Source organism: Phaethon aethereus, assembly GCF_964289735.1.
Source record: "Phaethon aethereus genome assembly, chromosome: 3".
Taxonomy (NCBI): Eukaryota; Metazoa; Chordata; class Aves; order Phaethontiformes; family Phaethontidae; genus Phaethon; species Phaethon aethereus.
This window is the reverse complement of record NC_138576.1, coordinates 103359524-103381234: the sequence shown is the minus strand read 5'-3', so window position 1 is coordinate 103381234 and position 21711 is coordinate 103359524. Positions and strand designations below refer to the sequence as shown.

Below are 21711 nucleotides of genomic sequence, written 5' to 3'. Positions count from 1 at the left end.
TATGCATTAAGGCAAGACAGAACTGAGAAAGTACTGTGATACTACAGATGATACAGTCACTCCTGTAATTATTTCAGTTAAATCTTTTTTTTTTTCTCCACCTCCCTTAAAATGACAGCACAAAGGCAAAGAATGTAATCATCTCCTTAACAGAGATGACATTTAGTCTCTAGAAGATGCTGGAAGTGATCCAGTATGGGCAAAAAGTATTCCCTTAGAAGTGTGTGAAGATCATTCTTGTAAGCAGGGTAAAATGAAACTGCGAAGAGTTAAAGGCTAAAGATCCTACCAGGAACGTCTGGAGGGAAGTGATAGCAGAACCGTGAACTCTAATTAGTGGCCTTGGAAGTTATCAGCAAAATGAGCTCAGATAAAAACACCTTATAAGAATAGTTGTACCAATTATTTATTTTTTCCCCCAAAACACAAATTAATAAAAAAAAGGGAAAAAAGCAGATTTTTTTCTAGACCTGAATAAAAGAATTATCATTTTCAACAGGTAGTTTACAATCAGTGGGGAATAAACGAGCAGTCCAGGTTTCCTGATTGATCCATTCAGGGTGTGCTCAGTAGTTGTCTTTATCAAACAACTTTATTTACAACTCAGCATCATCCTGCAGTAGATCTGCATCTTCATCATCCAATAAAAGGTCAGCATCCATGACTTCATTCTCTTCCATGACATCACCCAGCTCCTGAACAACATCGTCGTCAATGTCACCGACATTTTCAACATGTTTAACCAAACTCATGTGATCCAGAGGGACCAAATTATGCCCAACTGGCCCAGTAGTTCTCGCAATAGTGGCTGCCATTTCTGCTGCCACAGCAGCTTTCTGAGCCTTCTGCCTTTGCTGTTCTTCTTGTTGTCTGTGAGTCTTCATATGAGCATTGCGGCTTTTGATTTTGAAAAATACCCTAAATTTTAAAGGAAAAGAAATTTAGATAAAAATGCATTGCTTCTGATGAACTGAGCCGAAAAAGACTCAACAACCTATCAGTACATTTGCTTCCTTGTCCTGAAATAGAAGTCAGCAAAGTCTGAAATGGCATGGTGAGAATTTCAGGGACAGACTACCAGATTTATGCATCCTGACAGTATCAAAATGGCCTACTCGGACTCTGCCAGAAGTATTTTGTAACTCCCACAGTTGCTTCAGTATCGCCGCATACCCTAATTCTCCCTGTACTTAGTTTCACCACAATCTCAAACAGGGGAAAAACTGAAGAAATCCCACTTCAGGATGGACAAACTCAAGTACAGAAACACAGAGAAAGTTGCCCACCATCACATGCAAGTCTGCGATGAAGCAGGAAGCTGGACTGTCAGACGTTGAAATTCTAACAGGTAAATTCAGCAAAATTGGAGTAAATACTACAGGGGAAGCATCCAAAGCATCATGCAAGCCAAGCTCTGAAGGTTTTGGCATGAGGACACACGATCTAAGGGGAAACTGTTCTTTTGAGACCATCAGAGTAAAATAAAGAGTTTGTCACAACGCTATTAAACTGGGATATAAATAGGCAAATGTGATGCGATACTGCAGACAGTGATAGTCACTTACTTGCCACACTCCTTGCAAGGAAAAACTGTTGTTGGGTCGGTCTCACCGCTTGTTGTGCTGTGGGCAGGTGAACTCTTGATGGAGCAGTATCCGCTCTGCGTACCAGATTTCTGCTTAGTGCCTGGAATGGTGCATCGGGTTTTTGTCACCTGATTCGTACCACCATGAATGCGAGCATGGCCATTTAGCGCTTGTCGGGAACTGAACACCTGATGGAGAGTAGGGTGGAAGGAAGTTAAAAAACAGATAAATCAAGAAATACTGCATTGGAACAGGAACTGAAGGAAGTAGTATGCTGAATGCATATTACAATAGCACAACCGTACACATTAATACACACAATCTACTTGGTCAAATATGCTGCTTGCTCTCAGCTGTATCCCTCTAAAGAAACTTAGACATAACAAAAACAAACCAATGAGCTATCCTATAATTACAGTTGTATAACAAAATAGTAATCAGAGCTGTTACCACATAGTATTTCTAATCAACACATCATCTCAGGATACAATTTAACGTACAGATCAGCATATTGCCTGTATTTTGTGATGTGGGAATTAAAAGCAAGCAAAAATGATTTGTCCAAAAATAGTCAGGAGATATCAATGGCCAGGTAGAGTCTAAAAACCCGATTTCCAAAAATCACAATTCACTAGTACACAACCCCTCTGCTATTAAAGATACAAAACACACATACAGCGCCACAGTTCGGCATTTCACAGATGAAGGAGGACGAAGAAAGTGAAAGACTCTGAAGGGCAGGCAGATCTATAGGTCCAACAAGAGGGATAGCTGGTGGGTCAGGAGACTTCTGCAGTTCCCTTTCTTCCTTTCTGTCTTCTTCGATCTCCTCATCTTCCTCTAACACTTCCTCTTCTCCACTTGTCTGAAAGACAGTGCATTTAAGAAATACTAGAAATATGGTCAAAGCCAGACAGTACTGGATAGTATTACATAGGGAAAACTGGACAAGCATGCTGCTTAGTCAAATCTGCTTCCAGGTTTCAGTATTTTTTCCCATCCTGAATGAACTTCTGGTCTTGCTGGAGCTACCACACCTTAATGGACAAGCTATATCTCATGAAGCTTCACTGCAGTGCTCAAAATACCCTCCATCTGTATTACAGAGCTGTGGCTCTAAGAGTCTATAGACACCAAGGTGCAATACTCTCCCCCAACTGCTGGAATGGCAATGTACACTATATTCACAGTCAAATTAAAAAACATTTTTAAAAAGACAAGCAACAAAACAAACCAGAAACCAAACAAACGATGTATATTAGGACTATCTGTAATACAGACCTTGCACACAAAGAATTGCACTGCTACTCTGTGTAAATGGTATCTGTACTAGAATATTAGAGCAGCCTTTAGGAGCATACACGCACAGGCACAGCAACAATTTACAGAGGTTTACCTGCTTCATCAGTAGCAAAAGCCATAATTGCTGGACTAGAGTTGGATGACGCACTAGTGAAAACACTTTTATCCCATTACAGTCCAGGAACACAAAATCTTGGTGTAGCAGAGGTCACAGAATGCTCATACAGATCATAATTTAGAATTACGGAATAACTTTGGTTGGAAGAAACCTATGTCATCTAGTTCAACCTCTTCCTCAAAACAGAACAAACATAAACATTATCTAGTGTTAAACTTCTTCATATTCTTTTAGACTTACCAGACACTCCTCTCTCTTTTTCTCTAAACGTGTTCTGTGTTTCCGTCCCAAACGCAAGATTTTCTTCCAGGTATAGTAGTATTCTACGCATTGTGCAACCGTCTTAGACTTAACCTGTAGTTAAGTAATTGCAGAAATAGTCCAATCTCATTTTTTTTTCCTTTCATGCAACACAGTTTAAAGATATTCCAAGAGGCAGGCTTTATTTCTTGAACATTCAAATAGAAGGGGAAAACACCAGACAGTTTTGACTACAACAGGAATAGTTTTGTAGAATAATTTTTTTTTAGTTCTTGTTTTTCAGTCAAATTTGTGTTGACTCTTTCAGCTTCAATACATTTCTCTGGGATTCTCTACGGTCTAGTCAGAAAATGACTGACAACATACTTTTGTAGCTCAAGTAATTAAGAGTTGATTCCCATAAACCCAAATGTTTTTCAACATTTGAGCTAACAAGTAAGGTATTCTGCCCTGAGATGTATACACCTTGTCTCTTCTGCTTTATGGCAGAACATGAAAATTAAGCCCAAACACATTCTCTCTTTATTAACAGGTTTCAACCCTTTTTGGCACAAGGCTCAGTGCCAGCGACTCAGGTACCTTTTAACAAACTGCCAGCGGACACCAAGATGATAGCAGAGCGCCATACTTGTCCCACACATGGAACGCCACAACTTTGATTCCAGGTGTGGAAACCTCTACGTATAAATAACAAGAGGATCAGATTTTATCTTTTTTTTTAAACTTTTTTTTACTGGTGCTGCAGTTGCATGCATAGGTACACCAAATGCAACATACTACTCCTGATGGTGTTCTTGTAACCACTGCTGGCTCCATGCCTGCAATAAGCTTGTCTGGCACCGGAGGAAAAATGAAGGGGAACAGAATGCAGCAAATGGAAAAAAAAACAATTGATAGAACAGAAATAACCTTACCATTTTCTGTACAAATATGAAATCTTTGCTGTAGGTGGACAATGCCTCTTTGAATAGCCTCCTTTCTTGATGCGTCCACTTGTCAGAGCCTTAAAAAAAGAAGAGTGAATTCATTATAAACAATAAAAACCCATGACCTTTATGTTGAGGTAGTAGCCAAAACAAACTGGGAAACCTCACGCACATGCTAGTGATTGCTGCTACCCAAATACAAGTATGGCTGTAGTGACTCGGACCTTCAGTCCATCTAGCCTGTATTTGGTCTCCAGCAGCGGTCACAGGCAGTTGCCTAGGAAACAGTAAGAGCAGGGCAAGCAAATACAATGCTTCTCCCTAATTTTTGCTGACCTCTGACCACTTTTGGCACAGGGGATTTCCTGTGTCTGTTGCAATTTGCTTATTTAGTAACTATCCTCGCAAGTGCTGACCCGCTCTTCCTTTCAACCAATTAAGCTTCTTGCACCCAAAACATCCTTTGCCCAGGAGTTTCATAGTTCAGTAGACCCTCCACATGAAAAGCCACCTCCTTTTGTTTCCTGGCTCCCAGTAGCGTCACTAGATGACCCTTCATTCTCCAAATCTTGACCATCATCTCCATGCTATTCAGGATTGCATGTTTTCTCTGTCACTCCTGCACCTTTGGTCATTACTGTTGTACCTCCCTGAACCTTTTTCAGTACTAAAACATTCCTATGGAGATGAAGGGACCAGAAAGGCACGTAATAGTTAACATACAAGCAATCCAGACTTGCACAGTGGCATCGCCATGTTCTCTATCCTCTTAACATTTGACTTGTGTTGTGGGTTTTTTTTAAGCTGTTGTAAAATACAGAGCTGATGCTTTCATAGAACTAGCATTATTATCCCAAGGTCTCACTAACTGAGAGTATCACCGCAGAGCTCATAATTTTATATGCAAAGCTAGTATTGCTTATTCCCCTATATGCCACTTTACATTCAGCTACACAGAAGTTCATCTATCATTTTGTTCTCCAGATGGTAACTCTAAGGTCCTTTCGCAGGTCTTCACTTGCAAGGCTTGAAGACACCTAAATCCTCTGTGATAGAGGTCACAAGTAGATAGAGATTGTAGCAATGTGCAATATGCACAAAGTGCTTTCTGATCATTTAATGGAAGCTGTGTATAAAACTTTCAAATATTGTTATTCTGTGTTTGCTTCACCGGCCTAACTGCCCATGAAGAAACCAACATTTAAATTGGAATGAATTTGTGGTTCCTCGGTATTAGTCAAACAGAAGGAACACAGGATTGCTCTACTCCATCAAAGCAGTGTCCTGTTCGTAAGAGTGGGCAGCATTACAAACATTAAAGGAAGGATATGCAAGAAGCCATAAAGCTGATGCCTTTGAAATTACTTACACTATGACAAAATTCTACTTCAGTCTGAGAGTTTCTGTAACATCTAAAACTTTTATCAAAAGAAACCCCTAATACTCCTGTCAATGTTACCATTCTCCATAGAAATGCTTGCCTCTGCACTGAATTCAATTAACTTGAGCTTGGCACCATGCATGGTATGGAACTCTACAGGTTACTTATGTCTATATAAAAAAAAATAAAGATGTTTTTAACAACTGCAAATGTTTTGCTTTTCAGTTTCAACTCCCAGGCTCACAAGCTTAGAGCAGGTATCTCACCACTCTGTCATAGGCTGAAATCTACAAAATTAACTTTTCTGCAGCCTGCTTTCTGCAGGCTTTTCCAGTACTAGATAGAAGCATGCATTAGTTATTTCCACGGAGATTTATACACTAAAGCTCTCTTAAGCATCAGGGAAAGGCACTGGCTTCAAGCCACAAGTTTTTTTATTCTGTTATCACCCAAAGATCTTTTTTCTGAGACACTGCCTTACCATCTTTCCCACCCTGAACCAGCATCATTCCCTTCTTACACAACTTGTCAGTTATTTGCATTTACCCTCCCTTTGGGCAGGGGTAAATGTACTGCTTCAGTCCAGGAGCCTGCTCTACTATACCAAAGTGTAACTTTAAAAAGCATGACAACATCAAAGGAGAGATTTTAGCTTTCAGCAAGCCTCTCTAGTCATGCTCTCCTGCCCCTACCCCACCCTGCTGAGGGGGGGGGGGGAGGGCACAGAAATCACTTCCATGAACTAATTTTATTATACACCTATGGAGGATTCAGGCCTTACAGAGTTTCCCCAAAAACGGTGGTATTAGCAGAGACCCTTATAAGATTATGCAGGTTAATTGGAAGTAACCTAATTAATAGAATAAATCCTGTGTAGGAAAAGAAACAGAAGAAAAGCTGTTTTTAACTCTGGTTGCTGGGAAACCACTTTTGCTCTTGTTAGCTTGAGAGAGATATAGAGAACGTGTATAGAGAGATATCTGCAATGCAGCAAGAATGAATTTTGGACTTTGGAATACAGACCAAATTTTAAAGCTGATCTTTATGTTTAGATATATATTCTACTTTTTTTTAATCATCTGCCATGCTGTTTTTGCACTGATTAACTGACAATATCTTCTACAAATCTGGGGACTCTGGGCCCAATCTGTGGGTTTCAAGGGGTCTAAACCTACACACAGGGAGCCCCCCTGTGAGAGGTGGCTCAAATCCATTATCTACAGCATATGCTGGTCTGATCCACACCCTATCACAGTATGTACAAGAAGTTTTCAGACTGCCTGAAGCATGTTACTTCAGAGACCATCTCTCCCGCAATTCTCACTGCAGGAAAACTTCAGACCTGAGAAATGCCACTGTTCAAATGAAAACAATTCAAGTGTTTGCAACAGCACTCCTCTTGTATCAGGTACATGTTCTTTCTCTCTTCCCTAAAACACCATCCTGGCAGATGGCAAAGCATTAGTACACAGAGATTAGGGTGTTCTTCCAAGCAGCCCTGGGTCAGCCTGCCCAGTCCTCTTGGCACACAACAGAAAAGCTTCAAGTTTTACAACTTGCTTCCCTCATGAGCCAACAGGTGAGCTATTCCCTTGTACCCTCATTCAAGGGCAACGCTAAGGACATTTGGATATTTACTGTTTGTGGTATCAGTTAATTCTCATGATTCAGTGCCATGCTCTGTTTTGGTCTATTCCACTTTTAAATGTAGCAGTGCCTGAGAGCTGTGATTTCCAAGTAAGGAGCAGAAAGCCCAAAGAGTTAACCCAAACAAATGGCACTTGAAGTTGTATTAAGCTGTTCATGCACTAGATTGTGAGAAATTCCCACATGCCTTGTGTGGCTGATGATCAACCTCAAATAAACTATTATTCGAGAGCTGCTGCATGGTGCTAGAGCATGGCTGTCAATGTAAGTTGCAATCACACATTGCATTCAAGAGCATTATTAAGTACTGTTCTCTCTTGTTATTTTATGGTACTTAAATCCAGACTGGTGACATGTTGTTTCATGCTGTGATTAAGCAGAATCAAACTTCCTTTCCTGCTTCAGATACACTGATGTCCACAGGTGTCAGTGCTAGTTAACACAGATTACTGTCATATTATGTGAACGATTAAACAAATCAGTCTCTCCTGGCTCCTCCCTGCATCACAGTAAAACTCTTTCTGAAACTACTGTGAAGGTGCTTCAGTAAAGACTGTCCCTCCTTCTATGCCACACAGGCAGAAATTTCTTATCTGCTCTGCTAATTAGATTGCTCACTGAGGACAATGCTGCTGGGATATCTCCTCATCTTTCTGCTCTCATGCCCTGGACTGTCTCATACAGTCATCTCATCAAGAGATGACTCCGTGTCATCTCTTCAGACAAGAGACCCTGGTTGAAGTTCCTGGCTGACGTCCTCCTCCTCCATCCACCCCCATGTCCACCCTTTGGTCTGCAACAGAGCTGTTATCAAAGGCACCAGGCACCTCCCCCAGCCAAGACTGAAAATCTTATCTTCACATTTATTCACTCTCATTATCAGCTGCCATCAAACATGTTTCTGTTCTTGTTCTCAGGCCAAGGGGTTAAGGAGTTGCTTTACAAAAGAGTCCTTGTTACTTGGGAATCTTTCCAGTGAGCTGCTACAGCCACGAAGTAGCTTGCTTCTGTACTTCTGTGGCACAATGACTATAACTGGAAATGAGTATATGCTCCTGGACATTGCGATTGACTGACTGACCACCAGAAGACTCTTGGCTTGTTTCCTATTGAGCCTAAACTGGAGATGAATTCTTAAATCTCTTATGTAAAACCCTATTTTGTGTGTCCAAGCCATTGCTGGCCACTAAGCATTATGTAGTAACATGGCAGGCTGCAGAGAAGAAACATTTGCAGCCTATGCTTAGGTGACATAACTCAAGTCCAATGGCTTAACACCACATTGTGTATTTCACAGGGCACTACTGCTTCATCACCAAAATGCAGTTCTTGCTGTGTTTGTTAAAGAAGTCAAAGTCACCATCACAGACCTGGGGGTTTTTTTGCTACATCCATGCAAAGGGAGGCTCTGCATTCAGTACTAAGACACTAGCAAGAGTTACAGTATTGTCTCTCTGGAAAGATGCTCATGATTATCATATGCATTTATCATGCACCACCACCTCAGAAAAGGCAGGCATAATGGGAGACGTTTACATACCAGAAAATGAGGACTGTACCGCTAGTAAATTATAATCTACGAGTAGCAGCAGTTTTCAAAGGAGATCAACAAATTAAAGTTTGGTTTAACAGACGAGGAAAAAAAAAAATTACTCAAGGCAGTTTTAGATCTGTAGAACCCTACACAGCAACACGGATGCAAAGTTTTTGTACATCGTCAGTCAGGTGAAAAACTGCCAAACTTGTCACAACAGGCTCCGGAATTACCACGCAGTACTGTCCACACCACCTGTCTATTAGAGGCTGCCATCCCTGCAGCAGACAGCAGAGAGTGCAGCGTGATCCCATGCTCCAGCCTGGGATGCCAGCCTTGGACTCTACACCAGCAGCTACAGAGATCACAAGGAAACCTACCGGCATAGTGGTAATTTGCCAAAGGATGACACTTCAATCTCACTGGCTTTCTCAACAGCAGCTTCTCAAGAGCAACCTAAATGAAAAAGCAGGGAAAAACAGAATTAGCAAATGCAGTCAGCTGCTGCATACAATTGCATATAGAGGACTATTTGATAGGAGAATATGAATTAATTTTTTCTCGTTTTTACCTTTTGTCATATGAAATCACATCACATTACTCCAAGGCCCATTAACACTGTACCTCACAGAAGACCACCTAATGCACACCTGTCCTGCCTTAATGAGCACAATTGTGGCTATTGTTTAGCAACTTCCAGCGCTTCCCTCCCTTCTGCTTGCAACTTACAAATACATTTATAGTGTTTGATTTGATAGTGTTAATTAATACTAATATTTAATGGTTGCTTTGATAGCATTAATATTTATAGCATGAAGTCTGTTTAGGTCAACATCTGTCAGGAATGACAGCAAGTACAGTCAATCCTCCTTTGGATAAGGGAGGCAGATTATTTGTGAATCCTTAAAGTTTTTCCCATGGCAATGCAGACCCCCGGTATAGCAAATTTCACGTCCTGACAGTTAAGTTCAGTCACTTGCCTCAGACCCCTCAGAAACAGCTAACAGAGCCTAAGCAAACAGGGACACAAACTAAAAAAAAAACCCTGTATTAAGACAACCCTGTGAAATTCATTCCAGCCCTGTGTACAGTTGCATTTTGTTTTAAATTGGCTTTCCAGGAATTGGTACAGGACCTTGTCTTTCCCTAACACTGGGCAAAACGGATGTTTTACCCTAGTCAATAACATTCCCATCACTAAACTAATGCAAATATTTGAAATGCATTATTTATACGAGAACTGTGTGCAATTACCTCACAGTTCTGAACAAATAAGTAGATGTGATTGCTCATACAAAAAAGGGTTTTTATAAGGGCTAGAAGAGGACTAAGCTCTCTGTGACCAAATATAAAGCTTGTGAAATATCAGGGCTGGAGCAAGCACTGTGAGACATTCAAAGCTCCAAGGCTATAAACTAAGTAATCTTATCTATATGAAATATACAGTAAGCCTTCAGAGAGGCAATGCTTTGAAATTTAAATTTATTGCAGAATGAAAGGGAAAAGTCATTCCGCAAAAATGTTACAGGATGTTTAAAGCATCACTGCTAATCAATCAGAAATCTTTTTTACATAACCATATCTAAATCCATTTAATAAAGCATGCTAATTTATCTGCAGAAGAGGACTATATCTCCCCTCTCAGCTTATCTTACCATAATATCTCCTTTCGCCTCAAAGAGAGAGTGCAAAGCATATTCTGAGTTAGTTCCTCCACCAGGTAACACACTGGAACAGCTCATATTTAAAAGGTCTTCCACTGTCAGAAAAAAGTCAACATTTTACTTCTAATACAGTAGCCTGTCAGTCAAACATCCAGAGCCAAGGATTCTGTAACACCACTCTAAGACAACGTAGTTCAGGGCAACAGCTTTCATACTCTCTCTCCCCAGGACCTCATCTCCTGGTTTTAGGATCACTCCCTGAGGAGGGGATGTGACAGGATTTGCAGAGTGCATGCTTGGGATGGGACAGGCTACTGCAGAGCCAGAGGCGGAGATTTGGCTGTGAGGCAGTGGCTTGCACAGGTCAGTGATGTTGCTGTGCCAGGAAGGCTCCAGCCAGGGTAGAGAAACAGAAATGAATCGTGCTGGAAGCAGGAACGAACTCTACTCAGGACTGGTAGAAGCCACTGAGCCCATCACATTTCCTCTCAGTTACGGTCACAGGACAGGCCCAGGAGCCACCAGCTGCCTCTCATCTGTGATCTCTGCCCTTACCATGCAGCCCAGTACCCAAAAAAAACCACTTCCCAGCAACAGTATTTCCCCCTCGGCTACCAGGAAACAGCTCATCCAGACTTTGCTTTAAGTGCCACTGTATAATGTTGCTACTCTGAATCTGTAATTTGCAGTTCTGGTCTCTTGCTCTGCATTCTTGGTAATTAATGCTCTCTTGAACATTTTGTACAGTATACACATGAGAAATCAATGAGAATTTCTTCAACAGGCACAGGGTGACGTCTGAACTTCTAAAGTGGCAAATCATTGTACCTCTTTGTTGGAAGGCTTTGTTTTCCAGTTCTGGCCATGGTTTCCAAACCAAAGTAGCCTTGTGCACATCTTTCTCCATTAGCAATCTGTCCTGCAGCTCAGGAATATCAGCCTGGAACCTGGACCCAATATTTATCCGTCTATAAAGACAAATAAATAAGTATTCAACTACACAATGTACAGAAAAAAAAGGAAGTCACATTAGTGTTTGCTTTGTTTCCAACAAAACTTTTACTACACTGGAGTGGCAGGAAATTGTGTCAGACTGCTTTACGCAATGCTTTAGTTTCAGTGGGATAAGTACTTCGAGTATTAGAGAGAACTAATCTGTTGGGGGAACCCAAAATTTCAATACGTAACTTAAACTATACTGAGACATCATACCTTATGGACAAGACAAACTAGCCTATATGTGTGCTGACTAGCAAAGAGGCTAGATACTGGAAACAATAATTTTCTGTTCCATAGAGAATGGCACTTTTCAGCAGAGAGAACAGATATTGCTGCGGAGGGACAATCCTATTTGCAGGCTGCCCTGGGGAACCTACCAGGTAACACCTCTCCAAAGCTCCACAGTAAATACATCTATATCTAAAAGCAAGAGTACTGGATCAACATATGTTCTCCTCACAGCCCTGCCCTCTTCCCAGCCATCACTAACCCTTTTTTCCCCACTTTCAGCGATTCTCAGCTCTCCTAGCATTTTTGAGCCACAACATCTACATCTCCTACAGCCACTTTGCTCCCAATGTCCTCAGCCACTATCCAGAGCAACCTTAAACACATCCAGCCCAACATGATTTCAGGCAGCTGAACACTACCTGCCCAGTTCAAAACGCTTCAAGCCACATGCTCTAGGCTGCAATTAGTCTATAAAAGCAGTGACAAAAACAATATTGTTTTTCTTACGGTTCAACAGTCTGTTCTCCAGGCCCAGGCGTCACTGGAATGACACTTCCATCAATACTATCTGAAACAAAAATTGGAGTTTGAGTTTAAAAGGGTATTTTGGTAACAACTATATCGCTGCTGATGCTCCCTCTCCCAGGCTGCACTGACACCTCCCTGTTAACATCAGCATTACTCCAGTCTATTAAGCAAAAGTTACCCTTTATCAATATTTACACAGAAACAGTCTGTTACAAGTAACAGAAATATCCTAACTTGTAGAGGGTTCTACTGACCTGATCTTGCATGATTAGACACCTTTTCTTGCTGCGAAGCAATGAACAAGAAATACTTAAAATGAACCCCATATCTCAAACCACATCATCTCCTTCCACTTTGAAAGCCCAGATGCAACTAGAGGCATCATGGTCCTTTCTTGAGGCACACCACACTGAAAGATCACAGCCTTACTCGCTGGTTAGGCTGCTCTATTCACTTTATGCTTTAACACCACCTCTACAAAATCCAAGTCAAAAACCCTAATAAAGATGGACTTTTCCTGTGAAGCAGCAGAACCAGCCATGCACGTGAGCACACGTAAAAATCATCAATGTGGTAACACAAGAAGAGAGGACAGTGGTATTTACTACGTACTGCCACTCTGTAAATGCAACACTTACTAGACCGACACAGGAGCACCCGTGGAGTAGGTGTCAGTGGAGTAAGTGGCAGCTGAGTATGTGAAGTGCTATGAGATGTGATAACACTGCTGAAGAGACCAGACCCTTGCCGAACTGGACTAAGCATTGGTGGTGGAGTGTAGGGGGGGAGCTCATGCGTCCGGTCTAGCAGATGATCTCCGAGGACACGGGGAGAGCGAAGCTGACTCTGGTACAGGGTGGCACCGGAGTGGGACATGCTGAAGTTGAAGGAAGGAGGAGGTATGAAGAGAGGTTCAGGTCTATGCCGATACTTCTTCTTGTCCTGCAACGGTTTGAAGTTTTCTTCCAATTTTACAGCACTTTGATAAGGTTTTTTGCTGATTTCCTAAATGAAAACATGCAGAACTTTAGCATTTAGGCATGCTTAAGTGTTGTTTGCACACAATCCCCTTCAGCTTAGGGCAACAGCCAAAGAAAAGCTGTTACCACCAGGCAGTTATTCAGGTACCACCATAATAAGCCTAGTCAGTACAGTACCTGGTGCTACATAGAAACTGCAGGGGAGTGAGAAAAACAGGACAGGTTACCCTCACCTCCCTCAGCAAGCCTTCTGGGTCAAGGTAGGGCTGAGCCACAGGCACAGACATGGAGAGGCTGCTGCCAGCTTTTGAAAAATGGAGGGAATGGCCCTCCCAGGCCATGAGTCTCCCGCACCATTCTTCAGCTCCACCTGAACACGCTGGGCACTTCTATTTGCCCTGAACACAGACACAAAGGCTGTTGTGACTGTTACCCAGTCACAGTTTATTAGAAACTTTATACGTGATGTTTTCCAATGCATTTCCATGCACATGAGCTCAGTCAAATTACTGCAGTACTCAGCAGCAGGAAGAAAAATGTAATAAATTCAAATTCTTTGCCTCTTATCACTACATTCCCATCAGCTTGAGTACAGTCCAGCTGCAACAAATCTTGAACTTAACTCTCTCCTCTTTCCTTGGAGGAAAAAGGGTAGTAGATGACCATTTAGCAAATTCACACACTGTAACATGCCTAGAATTCTAGAATTGGAATGTTAAAAATCATTTAACAATAAATCCCTAGAGTCCACAGAAACAGAAGGCTCATAATTTGTGCAAGCCTGGAATCTGGATTTCTGAGAGTTGGGGTGAGGTAGAAAGAAACAGGTTCTCAGGTTGTGCTTTAAGAACACACAGAAGCTGGTAGATGAACACAGTATTAAATATACTGCTTTCACATGTTCGGATTGTAGATCTTTAGGATAAACTTGGAAAGCAGAAGAAAATTTTCTGACAGACACAATTACTCCAGAATGTCTGTATCATCTGATAAATTCTACTACTACATAAAGTAAATTACTACAATGTATGTTTAGACAACATACATATTTACACCAGGGGTGGCTCTTGAGAATCACATTCACCCAATAAAAATCATGTTAAAGGAGCATTAGCGCTGTCACCCTTTATCCCTTATGTTAATACATTCCAGCTTGTGGAAATGTTTTTGATTACAAAGGTCCTGTCCTCTGTTAGATCATGGCTGTATCCCCTCCAACAGCTGTTGACATTTTTTTTCCTCAAAAAAAAAAGTTTTGGAAAAGTTTTCCCTTTGCAGGGAAAAAATGCAGCTTTACAGAGAATTGTGTTGATAATGGACATTCAGAACAGTGAAAGGGTGAGGGTTACCTGTAACCACAGACATAGTCCATCACAGCGGTGAACGTTTACTGTTCAAAAAGGAAAAAGGGGAAAAAACCCACACTAAAAATCAAGGAAAAAATTCCAAGCAAACCAAACCTTAAAAAAAAACAGTGCAGAAGGTCAGATGCAAGTGTTTGATTAAGGGCTCATTTTGTTCTGCTCTTTAAATGTGAAAGAGCTGGTACTCCTTTCTCACTAGCATAAAGCTAACTAACCACGACAACATCTCAGGAGTCCTCTACACCTTCGTCTCCCATGCTGCTTCACCTAGAGTATACCTTAGCCTCAGTGTGGTTATGCCAACACTACCCAAAAAAGATCACATTGAATATTAAAGGAGATATTGATGTCCATGGGCTCTCAATGCAGAATCACCCCAATACTTTTCTCAAGCTCCAGGAACTGATTCTCGTTATCCAAGACTGCATCCTTGTGGGCTCTGCTGCCGCACCTCAATACAGCCACTCTGAGTAGATCCTGATGGATTTAGCTTGACTGCTAGCTTCAGATCACAGTCCTGTAGCCTTGCTGAATATTTAGTTTCCTTCTGCTGTTTGATTTTACTGATGTCATAAGCTTTGTGGGAGCTTCTCTGGACAGCTCAAAGCACGGTATAAATAAATGCAACACAGCTCCGCTTTTTTGGTATTAGAAAAAAAAAAAGTCTCTAATGGCACAATCTCTTTACAGAAGAGGAGGGAACTGTAGATCTTTTGATCTTTGAACGTTTCCAATGCTAATGCTTATATAAAAGCTAGGATCCATAGAGGAAACTGCATGAGTTTAGTTTGCTTGGGCAGTAATAAAGACTGGAAGCATAATTTTGAGTGAATGAATGCACATGTAGCCAGACACTGGCAGATTTAATCACAGTCACTTTACATACATTGCAGAAATATACAAGCCCATGCCACCTACTCTGATGTCTCTAGAGAAGATCTCCCACTCAGAGCTCAAGGATTCAGAAAAGACTGTCCCTTTTCTCCCCAGAAACTAGAAATAGAAAAGAAAAATTGTATTGCTGAGTTACAAGCTAAGTATTGTGAGATGCTGTCTTCCACAGTAGAGTGGAAGTTTAGGTGTAAAACTTCTGTCTGAAGAAAGTAAAAGATCTTTATATATTTAAAATTAGTGTGTATGCCTGAGGGAAGGGTTGGGGGGATGTGTGTGTATAATAAATACACAAATACTTATAAGGAGTCACCCATGAAGGTATATGCTGTCCCCTCATTTGGCCATCAGCCTCATGAGAAGGAAAAAAGTAATCACAAGCATATTTCTCTGCATTATACAGGTAACACCATACAGTACTCCCCAGTAATCTCTTATCATGGCATAGTCTGCAAGCATGGATTTGAAGGAACGAGCAGCATCTATTCCTGCGCTGGAACGTGAAATAAATACTACTTGCTCCAGGACTCTTTCAGGAAAACAATAAAGAGCATTCTCACATCTCATTCAAGTACTCATCAATTCATCATGCTGCCTGACAATTTCAGTTTTATGAGCGAAATGAAAGCACAAAGCATAGCTTTTTTCCTGTATCAGAACTCCTAGTGATTAAGCTTTAGATCTGATGCATTCAGACAGAAAGGGAAAAATTACTTCATTGCAGAACTGAGTCGGCAAGCTTCATATTGGCATAGAGCACACATAAGCACGGCACAGTGCCCTCCTATCTTCAGCTGAAATGGGAAGCACATATATCTGACTTTAAAAAACAGGAAGAAATAAAACTGCTGAGTTTAAGCAATAACATAAAAACAAAGCAGCCTGAAAAGGAAAAAAAAACAAAAACAGTAAAAAGATACTAAATCCCTTTGGTTCTAGTGGGATAAGAGAATATCACATTCCAATTTCAAATGATTTATTTTCAACTGAGGTCCTGATTTCCCAGCAAAGGGAAAATTAATATCATCAAATGATTGAGGAAGAAATGCTGTGATGTTACAGGCCTTTCTTAGGCATCATTAAGATTCCAGAAAATATTCTAAAATACGGACATTTTAGAAAGTAGTAGCACTATAAGCAAAGGGATTTAACAAAAACAGCACAGTTAGTGGCAAGAAATGCAGCACTCACAGAGGATGAGCAGGGGTTGGCCGCTTTTGGACTGCACGGTGGAGAGTAAGTCATCTTCACGAGAACGGGCATCTCATCATCTGAGACAGAGTTGGCAGGCTTGTCTTTGACTGTGGCAGTGCTGGCAGAGGGCTGTGTGCTGGGCTCGGGTGACAGAAGCTTTACAGGGACAGACACTGGCATGACGATGGGCGCAAGGCTATCCACCTCTTTAGGCAGCGGCTGCTGTGGTGGTTTCTCTCCTTCATCCTGTACAGACAATTAAAGGCTTTCAGCCCAAGTGAGGGAGGGCTACTTCTGGATCGATACACTACGCAGTGTATGCACCGTGGCTGAAAAGAAGTGGCCAGGGTTACAAAACACACAACAGCGTTGCTTCTTGGACTCTTTATTTGCCTTGAATTACGTTGGCAGATTACTTATGACTCCTACATAGGATTCATCCTCCGTGATAAATAACCACATTAAGCATCTTTACAAGGTAACTTGCAGGAGGGGAGATAAACATGTGCTCTTTTTATCACTATAAAGACAGAATTCTCCATCACCCACCTAAAAACAAAAACACAGATGGTATAACTCTGGTAGCTCTTTGCCTTCCTGTGGTATTCCCCGCTAGGGCAGAATTTGTAAAATATCAGGAGAGAATGACTGACAGGGCAAGTTATTTTTATGCAGAACAATTCAAACTCACATTTTTTGGTTTGGTATTTGTTGATACCTATAGAACTACAACACTTTGGAAGAAAGCTGTCAAAGATTCAACAATCTTGCTCCTTCAATTAAAGACTGGGAAGGCTTCCAATAAACATCCCTTAGTCATGCAAGTAGTCCAAATGAAAATAAGGAAGACTTCATGTTCCTGATATTTCTAATATAATAAACAAACATGGGAGGGGGGTGGAATTTAGATGCTCCTGACAAGACTTTGTGGGGTGTTTTTGTAACATGTAGAGAAACAGAGAGGGCCACTGTTCTGTCCTCCACCACTGCCTTTGACTTTAAAGCAAGACTTCTGGCCTACAAACTGGCAGAATTATGTGCATTTCTACTTACACAGCATAGGACATAACAAAACAGCACTGAGAAGAACAAGTTTTGACAGCAACACAAAGCATGGCAAAGCAAGCAAACATCAACACAGACAGGAGAGCACCAGATACTGAAGTAAAATGAACTGCTACCTGTTTGAAGTTAGGAGATGCTCTTACTCCTCCGTGTGATCTCATGTGACCATTTAGAGCAGGCAAACTCTTAAACTCCTTCAAGCATATTGAACACATTAGCTTGTTCTTCGCATCAGGTCTCTCAGGAAGTGTTTCTCTGTTCTGGCCACTTTTTTTTTTTTTTTTTTTGCATGGAACAGAAGAAGAGACATTAGTTTGGCATGTTCCCTTTGTTGCAGAGGAAGCTTTTTCATCAAGGAAGTCAATAAAATTTTACAGCTAGATGGTTATGAAACCACAAGTAAGCACAGGGTGAGTGCTGTGGAATACGTGGGCAATAACCTAGATAAGCTGCTCCCAAGATGGGGAGAAGGAAAGTCTTGAGTAGGACATGCTTATCAAAACGTGGCCCTTAGTATGGAGAAGTCCAAGAACCCATGAGACCTATCTATCTCAACATACCTACATTTCACCACTCATGACAGCAGTTAACTTGGATACAGTGACCCTAATTATAGCAGACAACCGTGCTGGAGGACACCTCAGCCCCTCAGAGGTGAGACCTTAAGCAAAACAGAAGATCCCTGCTGCCAAAAATACAAATCCAAACCACACATCATCCCTTCTCTTACAAATGCATGACAGAGCAAACTGCTTCCCTGCTTCTGCTTTTTCATTGTCCCGTCCCCCCTTTCTTTTTTTGAAAGACAAAGTACTGATTTGATTTTATTGCTGGGGGAGGGTACAAATCACACAAACTTAAATCCACAAAGCACAAAACTAAAGATATTTCCAGGAAAGCAACAACTATTACCTACTCAGAGTACATTCCCCTCCCTCTAAACTGCAGCACTCCTCTGTATTTCTCACATTTAAATTAAAAGGACAAAAAAAATCTTTTAAAAATACCTTTGTTCTGGTGACAGTGGCTGCAGTCTGCCATCTGACAGTTGTACCTGCTATCAAAGGGGGGGAGGGGAAGAGAAAAGAATTTTTCAGGAAATACTAATGCATAAATGAAGGTCCTCACAGCATTATGTTTGCATTTTGCATACAATTTTACTAATATTAAAAGCCTGAGTTGAGAGCCTTACCTGTCTCTACCAAATCAGCGCCTCTGTGAGCATGGCTAGTGCAAGTTTTCTTATGCTCACCTGCTGTTTGAAGCCTTTGCTCTGACCCAGAAGTATTACTTTTGGAAAGAGGGAGTTGACTAACTCTTCCTGAACAATTGAGCCCTCAGGTTTTGAAAAATTAGCAAGAGCACTTTGTTGTAACTGGGTCCCTCTGCCCCAGAAACCGAGGCAGAACTTCCCAAAGCCTCTTGCAAGGGAAGCAGCAGCAGCTCTTTGCTGCCACCAGCCTGGCCCGAAGCAAACCCCAAGACGTAAGCTGGAGAAGTCTGTTAATGCAGTTCCCCAAAACATGCCAGTGACACCCACTGCTCGCATCCTAACCTTCCAGCTCTCCTGCAACCGTTTCGTTTCCACACCTTGCTACTCTTCTGCAAAACAAGTTTGACTGAGCACGGATCTAAAATATTACCTACCTGAGGCCATGTGGCACTGGGAGAGTCTTGCTGAGAGCTTTTGTTGTTCAGATGAACTCCCGAGGATGGCAAAAGAGTTCGATGAGGAACAGCATTACCTACAGAATTAATCTCCTGCCGTGCGGGATCCTCCGTGGTCGCTGGTGGAGTGAGGCCAACGTGGGAGTTCAGAGATGGCGCTCTGCTCTCACTCGAATATTGCTTCTGCTGATCTTGCTGCTGCAGTAAACTCTGCGGGTACAAGTGCCTGTACTGTTCATGGGGATCTTGGTAGCAATACTGAGGCACTGCTCCCAACTGGATAAGCTGCACAGGATGACTTGGATCCTGAGAGTACTGGTGTGGTTCATGCATAGTCTTTGGATCGGGTTCCCTGTGATAGGGAGGAAGTGGCAACTGCATCTGTTGCTGCTGCTGCTGCAACTGCTGCATGACAGGTTGCGTTTGGTAATACTGAGCTATTTGCACTGGACACTGCCGCTGCTGCTCCTGCCGAGCTGTCTGTTGCTGCTGCTGGATCTCCTGTATCGAGAGCCGCTGATGTCCCTGCTGTGGCTGAGTGTAGTACTGAGTCTGCTGCAAGTGCTGCATCTGTTGCGGTAAGAGCTGCTGGGACTGCATTTGCTGAATGTGCGTCTGTCCCTGCTGAAACACAGAATGCATCTGCATTTGTGATAAATGCTGCTGGTAGTCGTAGTACAACTGTTGGTGCTGCATCACTTGCATTTGTTGCTTTTGCTGTGTGCTTGCAAAATTCTGGTGCGTTTGCTGTGGCAGTGGTTGATATCTTTGTACACTGGAAGTTACAGGCTGTTGCTCAACTGCTGGCTTCTGGGACAGCAGTTGCCTGAGCGCACTGTCACCAGAATTATCCACCATCGGAGAGTCGGTGTGCAAAACCTGAGCCATGTTGTTGACTTGAATTCTCAGATTTTGGTTAGCAAATACTTGTGTAAAGGAGTCCAATTTATGCAGAACCCCACTGGTAATTTTTTGCGATCGATTTTCACTGGGTTGAGAGTAAGAATATTGGTATCCATCATGGGACTCCCCCTGCCCGAGGGGGCTCCACATTGCGCTTTGATTATTCAAATTGTTCCTCACTGGGACATGGTTTCCTGAGCCAGAATGTGTCCAACTGGTTTGTCTAGATGTATCCATTGACCCAAGACTTTTTGAACCTACAGGCAAAGCTATACTGTCTCTTGAATCTTGGGGAAACTGGGGGGAGAGAGGGGATGCCTGGGGCGCATCCATAACAGATGTCCCATAGGTATGATTTAGAGATGGAAGTGAGTTCATTTGGTGTTGTTGGTAGTACAAGTTCTCATTGCTATTGGCAGTATGGTTAGTTTTATACAATTGCTGGTCCCCCATTTTTGGTCACTTCTGTTCCAAACTTACAGGCACACAAACCATTGAAATCTCTATGAACCCTGAGATAGCTGAGTGAGGGGAAGGGAGGGGAGGGGAAAAAAAGCCAGAATTACTTATAATTCGGCATTGCCCATGTGCATCACAAGGACTAAGATTTCCTCCAGTCTGTCAGTAACTCCAAATCTCGGACTTGACGTTGCTTCACATCTTCAATAAATGGACCACAGCACAAATCCTACACTGATCAATAGGTTCAGTGTGCCAGGCACCTGCAGAGTAAGAGAAAGACAAGGTAAGTGCTGGCTTTCTGCATAAACTGTTGTTGCCTCAAAGGAAACTGTAAAATCTCCTAGTTTGAAACACATAATCAGATGCAAAATTGTTGCAGCAGGGCTATTCCAGAGCAGTTAGATTGCTTCATCTCATCCCATTTTTCTGTCTCTTCTCTAGTGCTCTGATAAAATCGTTTTGCCAAACCAATAAAGGCTTATTCTTCAAAAATGTTTTTTTCCCCCTAAAGTATACGAACATTGAATCAGTTTTACCTGGCCACATACTGCTCCCTCATGACTACTTTTAGTCAGACAGTTGACTATCAAGCCAAGTCATGTTCCTAGTGTGGTACAACCTTCTTGTCAAAAGCAACACGCCCATTTTGTAACACAAGGTCAAGTACTGCAGACACCACGGGTGCCTCCACAAAGCCCTGAAAAGGCAGGTAAAAGACAATCATGGCTTTGAACAAAGCTGACCATACTCGGGTATCAGCATCTAAAAGGACACACAGAAAAGTTCATTGCAATCTGGGATTTGCACAGAGCCTTCCATAGATTCTCACAACTTCCAGGATATCTACAGGAGGTTTCCACCGGTGGTATGAAAATAGAGCATCACTGAAGAATAAGATGCAACACTGATTTATTTATTATCATGGCAATGAGCGTAAGTCACAAACATAAATTAGCCAACTGCATCTGTGCACGTAGATTTGTTTGCTACATCTATGTGGAATGTGA

The 21711-nt window shown here is 41.9% G+C and overlaps 1 protein-coding gene across 1 annotated transcript; it reads right to left on the bottom strand.

The window, feature by feature from the left end:
- Window positions 1-450: 450 nt before the first annotated feature.
- Window positions 451-20695, bottom strand: TRERF1 (transcriptional regulating factor 1; the record flags this gene model as incomplete). Its single annotated transcript, XM_081998160.1, has 14 exons — window positions 451-918; window positions 1566-1774; window positions 2263-2451; window positions 3247-3360; window positions 4182-4270; window positions 9136-9211; window positions 10411-10514; window positions 11248-11387; window positions 12157-12217; window positions 12816-13182; window positions 16604-16852; window positions 17788-17938; window positions 18679-18728; window positions 19319-20695. 14 exons carry the CDS (start codon window positions 20693-20695, stop codon window positions 597-599), a joined length of 3498 nt encoding a protein of 1165 aa, XP_081854286.1. The 3' UTR covers window positions 451-596.
- Window positions 20696-21711: the final 1016 nt, after the last annotated feature.